The sequence below is a fragment of the Bison bison genome, unplaced genomic scaffold (genome assembly GCF_000754665.1).
Source record: "Bison bison bison isolate TAMUID 2011002044 unplaced genomic scaffold, Bison_UMD1.0 scf7180017864072, whole genome shotgun sequence".
NCBI classification, from domain to species: domain Eukaryota; kingdom Metazoa; phylum Chordata; class Mammalia; order Artiodactyla; family Bovidae; genus Bison; species Bison bison.
In genome coordinates, this window is record NW_011494644.1 from 11,164,808 (window position 1) to 11,176,181 (window position 11,374).

The window sequence follows — 11,374 nt, forward strand, 5'->3', positions numbered from 1 at the left end:
GCGAGTTCTTTACCACTAGCACCACCTGGGAAGCCTGAGTACTACTAACACTGAACATCAAGAATGAAAAAATAGGGAATTCTCTAGCCATCTAGAGGTTAGGGCTCCACGCTTCCACCACAGGGGGCATAGGTTCCATCCCTGGTCAGGAAACTTAAAATCCTGCATGCCGTGGTGCGCATGGAAAAAAAAAATAGTGTGAAAAAGAAATTCATGTTTATTTACAGATAAAGTGATTCATATACTGATAATGAAGCAGCAATATGATCACCTTCTGGTAACCTTGTGTAATCAGTAGTGTCATGAAGAGTCTGTAAATGTTTGTGTATACAAGTTTTGATAAATTTTCACTTTTTATAATAGATCTGTGTATATTTTATGGTTGAGTGAGAGTGAGTGAGTGAAGTTGCTCAGTCATGTCCGACTCTTTGCGACCCCATGGACTATAGCCTACAAGGCTCCTCTGTCCATAGAATTTTCCAGGCAAGAGTACCAGAGTGGGTTGCCATTTCCTTCTCTAGAGGATCTTCCCGACCCAGGGATCGAACCCGGGTCTCCCGCATTACAGGTAGACACTTTACCGTCTGAGTCACCTGGGGAAGTCTTTTATGGTTAACAAATGACAAAACACACTAGCATCTATTTATATTTTATGCATTCATAATATATCTAACTTTTTCTTAATTTTTTGATATTTTTAGGCTACATATTTTTTCAAATTATTACAAATTCCCCCTCCAATTTTTCCAATATATTTGGAGTTCAAACCCATATCGTTTGAAGGCCAACTGTACTTAACTGAATTGTGCACACTCAACAAAATGTTTTTTTGATTAAGCTTTAAACTTTTCCAAGAGAGAAAAATGGACAGGAAAAAATGAGAGAAAGCTACTTCAGACAAACATGAAACTATTACCAAAAAAAAAAAAAAAAAGCTAATCTGTATTACCCCTGCAGGAAAAGATAAAATGGTTTAAGTCCAAAAAAGAAACTGTTTAAATGCAAATTCCCCCCCCCCAGATTTTGATATATATTAATACATACACACAAAAGGAGTCACGTTCCTCCTAATTTTAAAACATATCTTAAGCGCTTGACAATAGAGCTATATAATTTAAAAATCATTATTAAATTAAATATTTAATTTAATATTAATAAAATGTTAAATATTAATAAAATGAAATATTAAAATTAATAAATTTAAAAATTTATTAATCTCCAAAGTACAGAAATGATATATCACCTATGTTAAACAAAACAATCTCTTTTTGACTAACATGACAATCCCCTCATGAGGGTCTCTTCTCTTTTTGTACCTTTCAAATAAAGAATCTTCTTCTTGTCCCAAGTTCCCCAAAATGGCCACTGCAATTCTAAATGGTCCCTAAGGATATTATGTCAGAAAGATAAGGATACAAGCCAATGTGACTGTAAGAAAACATGAAGGAATCAGGAATTTGGCCCAGTTTTAGCTGAGACAAGAGTTCATAAAACAGTGCTGTGCAACTTGTATCTCCAGAACTTGGCCAAAGACCAATTGTCATTGATCAGAAGCCAGAGCAAATGACCTGATTCTGGGCAGAAGTGAAACAAAGCAGTTCTCACGGACATACACACAGAACTGAGACAGAACTCCTTACAAAGGTTTGGAATGGCGACCTGAGGCAAAGTTTATTCAAAGCTCCCTGGTTTGAGGGTCTAAAAGCCACAGTCCCCTGGGCTGGCTTATTGGGCCTTGGTTGATGAAGTAATTTGTCTGGTTAACTTGGATAACAAATGACACTCCAGCATGCTAACTGACCCCCAAGTGGTTGGCATACCCAACTTCTTAGAGGGACAAATGATGTTCAGCCACCAGATACTGCAAGAAAGTCTTTGTAATGTTCTTAGACACCCAGGGCTGCATACCCATCTTGTTCCTATATACTTTTCCTCTGACAAACAATATCCAATGGAGGGTCCTTTGGAGCAGACAGATGTAGAAAGTCAGAAAATAAATTCCCCAAGGGAAAATAAAATCTGATTAGATAACCCAAAAACTGAAGAGGATCTCTTTTTTTGGCTACACCAGGTCTTAGTTGTGGCATGTGGAATCATAGTTCCCTGACCATGGATAGAACCTGTACCACCTGCATTGGCAGTGCAGAATCCTAACCACTTGGACCACCAGGAAGTCCCTGAAGAGGATCTGATTCCAAGGAAAACAAACAAAATAATTCCCAAACTCAAGGGTTTCAACAAAACATCAGAGCTCAGTTCAGCAAGAACTTACCTCCCAGCCATGGGCAGGATGGCACCTCAAACAGTTAGAGACACAAGGGGTCTCAGATGTGCACATTATTACTAGAGTCAAGGATCCCAATCCAGGGTACTGAGGGCTTCAGTTGAATCGCCATGGAGCCTCCATTTCTGACAATGCCCTCCAGGCAAAGACCACCAGGAACACACCTGTAGTTGAACAAGGGAGCCTGCATATATCATGGGAACCCACGCTGGGCACCTCAGCAAGTGCATAATAAAAATGGTTTATTACAGGATTGGGCTTCCCTCGTAGCTCAGACCGTATAGAATCTGCCTGCAACATGGGAGACCTGGGTTCAATTCCTGGGTTGGGAAGATCCCTTGGAGAAGGGAATGGGTACCCACTCCAGTATTCTTGCCTGGAGAATTCCATGGACAGAGGAGCCTGGAAGGCTACAGTCCATGCGGGTCACAAAGAGTTGGATACAACTGAGCGACTTTCACTCACTTGGTATTTCAGGATTGGAACTTATGTTAGATGATTTTCTTGGAGGGCTTGAGAAAAGGGAAGGTTTACTCTAAGTTGGATGGTGTCAGAAAGTGGGGATAGTTCTTTTTGCTTGTCTTGTTTTTTTCATTTTTAAAAATATTTGGACGCACCAGGTCTTAGCTGCAGCATTCAGAATCTTTAGTTGCGGCATACAAACTCTTAGTTGTAGCATGTGGGATCTAGCTCCCTGATTAGAGATTGCACCCAGGCCTCCTGCATTTGGAGCATGGAGTCTTGGCCACTGGGAAGTCTCATCTTAGTAATTCGTATCTAGAAATTATGAGAAATGGATCAGGGCTAAAACTGTACTCAGTGAAGGAATAGCAGTCACTCAAGCTCTGGAGGAGAGGGTTGTTTGGTCATTTTTGTGGTCTGAGCAATGTTTTGGGTTCAAATATGATCATGGAATGGTCTTTCAACTCCTAAGAGACTGGCTTTGTCTGATGTTGGTGTTCTGTAAAATTGTTTATGCTCAACAGGGCAACATCATAGCCTAGTTAATAGGGCCAGGCTCCTTCCTACCAATACTGAGGTTTCTGAAGGAAGACTGTAAACTAGCTCCCAGCCACACCTTTTTTCTCTTTTTCATCAGCTACATTCGAAAAATGAGAATTGGCAGTCCTTTCATAAAGCATGGACTTTGCAGGTCACCACCAGCCCCAGGACTCCCTAGTACCTTATAACTGGTCCACTCCACTGCTTTACATTCCTACCTGTTCCCTGGCAGTTAAATTTGCACCCCTCACTAAGCAGAAAAGGAACCAAATAAGCCCAGAGAAAAGTGACTTGCCTAGGCTCACTCAGTGAACTGGTGGCAGGGCGCAAACTATTCAACTTTCTCATTTTCCCTCCAGCGGGCCCCCCACTAGACATTCAGGTAGACTGCTAAATCTCTGAGGTGTCAGCCCATCAAGTGAATACAGATGGGGTCCTATAAAAACACTTCTCACCGAGCTTTATCAACATGTTTCCAGCTTACTTTTTCCCGCAGGGGTTGGGAGTCTTAAGACATCGACTGGGATTCTAAGACCTTTGCTCCAGCCACCCCTGACCTTTTCTGCTTCTCAACTATGTCCACTGAGTTCACGCCTGAGGGTCTCTGCATTTGCCTGTGGCTCTTTTTGGAACCCTCTCCCTTCACACCTGCTCATGGCCGCTTCTTCTGAGCTGCAGCTCAGTATCACCTCCTCAGAGAAGCCCTCCATGACGACTTACCTCCTCACACCCTGCCTGCTCTAGAAGTACTGCCACCTCCTCTGTGAGGCCACCCCCTCTATCTCCTTTAAGAGCTTCTATAGCGCTTTGCTCGAAGCTCCTGTCAAATGCGCGGGGCTGGGAGGCGGCGAATTGTTTCCAGTCCCCTGCCTCTCTGGGCCAGTGTTCCCTTTGTGCTCACGAAACGCTCTGAGAGCAGAAACACGCGGCAGGGACGACGCTTTCAACAGGCAGGTGGCCAAGAGCCTCCTACTTCGGGACCCCAAAAGTAGCGACCAGAGGGCACATTGCTCGGCAACCGACTCAGCCACAGCCTAACCCAACGGCCCAAGCCTACTACGCATGCTCCGCACTCCAAGCCACGCGAAGTCGGGGGCGGGGCCTTGACGCGCCTGCGCAGGTGCTCGCCCGGCTTCCGGGAGGTACCGGCGCGATGGGACAGAAGGCCAGTGTCGCTGAGTAGCGGCGGCGTAGGGGCGTGCGGGCCAGCGGTCCGGTCCGAGGGCTCAGATCTCGGTCTCTGGAGCGGCCAGGGAGCGCGAAGAGAACCTAGGGTCGCTGCCCGCCGCCACTACCAGGCATGTCCGCCGAGGCCTCGGGCCCGGCGGCGGCCGAGGCGCCGTCCCTGGAGGTCGCTAAGCCCTCGGATCTGGAGCCTGGCTCCGCCGCCTACGGTTTCAAGCCACTGACCACGAACAGCAAGTACGTGAAGCTGAACGTGGGCGGCTCGTTGCACTACACCACGCTGCGCACCCTCACCGGACAGGACACCAGGCTCAAGGCCATGTTCAGCGGCCGCGCGGAGGTGCTCACGGACGCCGGAGGTACGCGGGCTGCCCTTGCTTACTTTCCTGCATCCTCCAGATCCTGCCTCCCTTTCGCCTAGTCTGTCGTCGCCCAGTCTTCTCATGCCCCTTTTCTCCTACCGTCCAGTCAGCTCGTTCTCACCTCCTCCGGCGCCCACATCCCATCTCATCTCCCCTTTCTCATTCATTATCTCCCTCCTCCCCCGGTCTTTACCCCCAGCAGTAGTAACCAACATTCATGGACCACCCGCCACCCCCCGCCCCTCCAGCTACTCTGCTAGGCGCAGTGGTAAGTGATTAAACATGTCAGCTGAGAATGTTCATTGCTGCGTCCCACCGACCCCTTCACCCCTCAGCTCAAAAGACTTGGGAACCCGCCATGCTGGCAACAACATCCTTCCAGGCAATTTTCATCAGTTTCTTCCACTTGCCGAGCCTTTTATTCCGCTCTCTTCCTCAGCGCTGCCAACAACCATCCCGGAGTGTTAGAGGATTTTGTCTGTCTCTGTTCCCCTAACGCAGGTCCCTGTACAGTCTAGGAATCTATCTATACAGACTGTAGAAGGAAGGGGCTGCTTTTGCTTTGCCAGGGACGCCAGAATGGAGAGTGGACAGTTCTCCTCACCAGGTGAACCTTACCCTCTGGAAGTGTTGCATTCAGCTCCGTCCCCCATATGCCGAAGGGGAACTTTAAAGTTTGATGGGGAGAGGGGGAGGTGATTCAGAAGGGGTTACGAATTATGAAGGCCGGCAAATAAAAATTGGGGAGGTATCGCTCAGCCTTCATATGCCTAAAGGTGAATAATTTTTTTATTGAATAAATATTTGTAAAATGCCAGTTAGTGTTAGAAATGCACTGGAGAAGGAAATGGCAACCCACTCCAGTGTTCTTGCCTGGAGAATCCCAGGGACGGGGGAGCCTGGTGGGCTGCCGTCTATGGGGTCGCACAGAGTCGGACACGACTGAAGCGACTTAGCAGTAGCAGTGTTATAAATAGTTTGGTAAACAAATCTGGTAAGATAAGTCTTTCAGAGTTTTGCTTTTTTCCTATGTGTGTGTGGGGCGGGTGGCGGGTAGGGGGAGAATAAACAAACATACAAAAACGAGAGCAAAGCGTGTGATTTCAGATAGTAGTAAGTTCTATGAAGTTTATAAAGTAGTGAACTGGTGGGTGCGGTAGACATTCTTAATAGGGTGGTCAGAGTTAGCACAAGAGGTTAGGGGTTTATTGATAAGGTTATCTGTAGGTACTTGCTCATGATGAAAACCTCAGTGTAGACCATACTTGGGAGGGAATTAATTCTCTGTGGCTGGATGTGTTTAAAAAATAAATAAATAAAAGGCCCATGGGAGAACTCACTGGAGATGTTTTAAAGGGATTTTCATGGATATGGCAGAGGCCTGAGACAGATTAGTATTCAGATTTGTGGCTTTGGAATCCTTTTTTAATAAATATAGTAGTTCTGTGGCCTTCAGCAAAGCCATCCTTTCTCCTGCCTCTCCCCACCCCACCAGGCTGGGTGCTGATTGACCGGAGCGGCCGCCATTTTGGTACAATCCTCAACTACCTGCGGGACGGGTCTGTGCCTCTGCCTGAAAGCACCAGAGAACTGGGGGAGCTGCTGGGCGAAGCCCGCCACTACCTGGTGCAGGGACTGATTGAGGACTGCCAACTGGCACTGCAGGTGAGCACCCCTTCCGCACCTCCTGAGTCCCACCCTGATGCCTATGTGCCTGGGAGAGCTGCCCAAACAGTTAGCTGTTAAGATATTAAAGAAAAAAGGAAATATGGCGCCGTGACTGGAATGTTGCCTCTGGCCTGACTCTGACTGGCCGTGACCCCAGCGATTTCGGGGGTCCTCTGCGTTTCTGCTATCCCACCACCACCTCATGCCAAGACTGCTGCTCTGGTTGAATGACTTCTTTCTCTGCTTCTTGCTGTTTCTACCAGCCAGTCCAACTGTTACACTGACAGTGTAACACGGAATAATGATCCTTAAACACAACCCCAATTTATTCTCTCCTTTGCTCAGCAATCCCAAGTAATGCCCTTGTCCCACTAAGTTAAAAAAAAAAATTCTAAATTTAAATTGTAATGTAATGACCTCCATGATCTGGTCCTAACCTGGGAGGCAGCATTCCATCACATTCATGGCTTTAAGTAACTTTTTTTTCTAGCAATGAAATACTGAAGAAGCAGCCCTTCCTGATAAAACAGGGATGGGGGTGCCAGAGCCCCATCTGCTGGGCTTCTCTTCTGGGGATCTCTTAGAATTCTGAGGAAAAGAGGTTGGAAAGGACAGCCAGGAGATATGGGTTAATGTCACCTCCCCCACTGCTGACTGAGTGACCTTGAGTGGGTCAATTCCTACCTCTGGCATTCTGTTCTCATGTTCCAGAAGATAGGGAAATGAGGAAAATACGTGCGATGTAGTGAGTTTCACAGAAAGTCTTTTATTCTGTTCTATTTTTACAATGTTAAAAGTGTCCTTTCTTTTATGATATAATATTAATAGCTTATAAGAGTTTCTTTTTTGATGCCCTTTATATATTAAAAAGTGGCAGCTATGAACAACTTTCTGTTGTCTTGGGGAATACTTATTGGTCCTTGAAATCCAAAAATATAAAATTCCTTTGGGCAATAGCTGTGTTTGTTTTTCAAGTTTTTTGACTGCATCTCATAGAGAAAATGCATTTTTTATATTCATCTTTATATAACCGAGGGCTTCCCAGGTGGCTCAGCTGATAAAGAATCCGCCTGCAATCCAGGAGACCTGGGTTCGATCCCTGAGTTGGGAAGATCCCCTGGAGAAGGGAAAGGCTACCCACTCCAGTATTCTGGCCTGGAGAATTCCATGGACTATATAGTCCATGAGGTCACAAAGAGTCAGACATGACTGAGTGATTTTCACTCACTTATATAACTGAAGTGAGAATTCTATAAAATGATACTTTTAGTGAAATACACTCTGATATATTATGCTTGCTTTCTTTCTAATGCTATTTTGGACCCATTAAATTTATTTCATGGCCCATTATGGGTTACCACTTGCAGTTGAAAAAACATTAAACTAGATGATTTTGGAAGTGCATTCCTATTTGGTAGCTTTACATGTATCTAATGTTATCTCATATCCACTGTGGGTAGGGTCTGTTACCTCCTTGTATATTTGTTTGACATAAAAAGAAACATGAGGGAAGCTGGGGATACATCCAGGGTCAAAGAACTGTTTAAGCAGCAGAGCTCCAAGTCAACCCCAGTTTATCTGACTCCCAAGTACAGTACTTTTTCTTCTGTGCTCCAGCTGCCTTCTTTCAAAGTTTTCTCAAGGCTGTTCCCATCCCCAACCCACTCAGCTAGAATATGTGTGTGTGTTTGGAGGTTTGGGGTTTTGTTTTTAAGATTCAGGTACAGAGTAGTGAGTTCATCATACTTCTCAGTGTGCACTTAAACATCTTTAGTCTCTGCAAATCTTTTCACTTTTCATTTTTCTTTCATTCTCGATCCCCTGCCCACTTCCCTTGCCCTCATAGGTACCCCTCCATTTCTAACGTTTTAATATGTTTGCTTGGATTATGTTTGTACCCTTGAAAAACTATAAAGTGTTGCTTTGTATACATAAACATTTTAAATTTCCATAAATGGCTTTGAGCTATGGATTGTGTGTTCTTTTTCTTAATTCAGCACTTTTTCCAAGTTTCGTTCATGCTGCTGTACATACATTTAGTTCTTTGCTTCTAACTGCTGCATGGGAATCTGATGTGCATTCGTAATATTTTGTTCATACATTCCCCTGAGGTTGGAGACCTATATTGCCTCCTGCTTCCTGTCCCCACAAACAATGCCACAATGAGCATCTTTGTTCCTGTGCCCTCGTGGGTCCTGGACTAATGTTTCACATGATTGTGGCTGGGGTTGGAATTGCTGGGCCACAGGACACATACAGATGAATTTCAGCAAGTATCATCTGATTACTCTCCCGAATGGCTGTAGCACTTTATATTGTTGATGAGCAGTGCATAAGGAATCTCATTTCTGCATATCTTCAACAACTCATGGCATCACCCAGCATTCTAATTTTGCCCATCTGATTGGTATAGAGTGATCTAATTTTAATATGTATGTTTCTAGTTACTAAGTAGATTTAGCATCTTTTCATATATTCACTAACGTTTTTGGTTTCCCCTTCTGTGAGTTGCCAAGTCATATTCTTTACCAAATTTTCTATTGAATTTGCTTTTTCTTGTTGCTTTGCTGGAGATTCTTACATAGTTTAGTTCCTAGAGAGAATTAAGCCCTATTATTCTAGGGCATATGCTTTACATAATAAATTAACTTCTCCTGTGCATATAGAATGGTACTATTTATCTGACATTTTCAGAAGAGTTGAGAAAATAGTTACTCAGATTATTTGCTGGGTTTTGATATTCAATAAGGAACCCCAGTTGAGAAAGTCTGTTTCAGATAATAATTTCTAGTCAGTTTTAGATGCTGCCAGTCATTTCACTTAGAATGTCATCTATCTGTGACATCTGTTGTCAAACAGAAATTGTTGATTTTTAAAATTACACATAACCATTTATTATTTTTAAAGCATATATAAGTATTGTAGAAATTTAGAAAACACAGATAATCAAAAAAATAAAAGCACCAAATATTCTTCCGGGTCTTTTCCTGTGTGAGTGTGTTTGTCAAAATATGATTATGGTGTATGTGCTGCTTTGTAATCTGTTTTTTTTGTTTGTTAATAATTGCCATCTTTCCATGTCAGTGAAATTTTATCTAACATCAAGGGAATATACAAATTTCTCCATTTGTTCCAGAAATGTCTGTCATAGCTGGTTCACGTCTAAACCAGTCCAGTCTAGATCCTTGCATTACATCTGGTTATTATGTTATTTTCCCAACCCAAAGCAGTTCTTTTTATCTCATAATACTAACCACCAGTTGTCCTGCACAATGACCTACTTTCCAAATCTGCCAGATTTGCTTTGTTAACCCTCATCCTATCTTGAGTTTCTCTAAACTAGATGGTAGATTCAAAGGCTTGATATGAAAAATTTTGATTAGAAATATTTTAAGTAATGTTGCATATTTCATACTGTGCTATATAAAGACCTATAGTATTGTTAGTATGGCCCATCATTATTGATGCTCAGAATTGGCCACTAGATTCAGGTGGTGGTGGTTTGATCCTTCATTGTAGTTCCATTCCTTTGTTGCCAACTATAAAGTAATTCAGGTACTTTATGAATGGAAGTTATCTGTCTACCACACAATTGTTAATTCTCACCAGAATCAGTAATTTCATTAGTGTTGTAGAGTAATTATAATTCATTCAACATTACTTGGAATTATTTATAAAATCATGCTTTTCATTGTCAACTGGAGAGACTCTTGAATTTAATATATTCAAATTCCTCTTTTTTTTTCCCCCACAAGATCCTTTTTTGTTTAAGTTTATTCTGTATTTTTTATTAGCTTTATAGTTTTATCTTTTGTATATGGAATTCACTGTAGTAATGTGAATTATGAAGGGATTTAACTTTTTTGTCCTCCCTGGAGGGGACAGTGCCATCTGCTACACAATCTGTGGTAGCCAGTGTCCAAGAGAGCCACCAGCAATTTTTTTTTGCCTCTTGCTTTTATTCAGGTTCTTGTTCAGTCCCTTCCCACACTGGATAGAGCTGACCTATGTAACCAGTAGGAGATTGCAGAGGTGATAGTGTGTGACTTCTAAAGCCAGGTCATAAAAGACATAGCAGCTTCTGCCTCTCGGATCACTCACTGTGGGGAAGCCAGATGCCTTGTGAGCATACTCAAGCAGCCCTAGGGAGACATCCACTTGGTGAGGAACTGAAGCCTCCTGCTCATGGCCAGCACAAACTCTCAGCCAAATGGGTGAACTATCCCAGAATTGGATCCTCTAGGCCCATTTAAGTTTTTAGAGAACTACAACCCTGGTCAACAATGGACTCAAACTTTACAAGAGACCCTGGGCCAGGACTACCTAACTAAGCCAAGCTCAAGTTCCCGACCCACAGAAACTGTGTGAGATAATCAATGTTTATTGTTGTAAGCGGCTAAGTTTGTACTAATTTATTACCTAGTAACAGATAACAGATTGTGGTATCTGGAATGCAGTTCTGCCAAAACAAAACCTAAAATGTGGGAGTGGCTTTAGAACTGCAGAGTGGGCAGAAGTTGGAAGGACTTTGAGAAGAGTATTAAGAAAAGCCTAAAAAGCTTTAGAGTATTCATAGAAGTCTGATGATCTTTGAGGAGGCTGCAGTGTGGAATGTGTTTCCTGGAAAGTGGTGGAAAGGGTATCCTTGTTATGTAGTGGCAGAAGTAGCAACACTGTCTCTGATAGGAATATATTAATAGAAAGTAGAAAACATACCTAATGAACTGGGTGATCTAGCAAAGAAATTTCCAGACAGAATGTTAGGTGCCACAGGTTTATTGTTGCTTATACTAAAAACAAAAGAAGAGAGGGTACGCAGAAGGAAATTGAACACAAAGGAGCCAGTAATTTGGGGCGGGAGTTGGGAGGGAGG

At 43.3% G+C, this 11,374-nt stretch overlaps 1 protein-coding gene across 1 annotated transcript in view; it reads left to right on the forward strand.

Annotated features, from left to right (window-relative positions):
- The first annotated feature begins 4,395 nt into the window (after positions 1 to 4,395).
- KCTD13 (potassium channel tetramerization domain containing 13) overlaps positions 4,396 to 11,374 on the forward strand; it is a 13,388-nt gene continuing 6,409 nt past the window's right edge. Inside the window, exons 1-2 of the mRNA XM_010837300.1 lie at positions 4,396 to 4,830; positions 6,329 to 6,498. Coding sequence (XP_010835602.1) covers positions 4,587 to 4,830; positions 6,329 to 6,498 — 414 coding nt within the window. The 5' untranslated portion in view covers positions 4,396 to 4,586. The remainder of the gene's footprint in view (positions 4,831 to 6,328; positions 6,499 to 11,374) is intronic.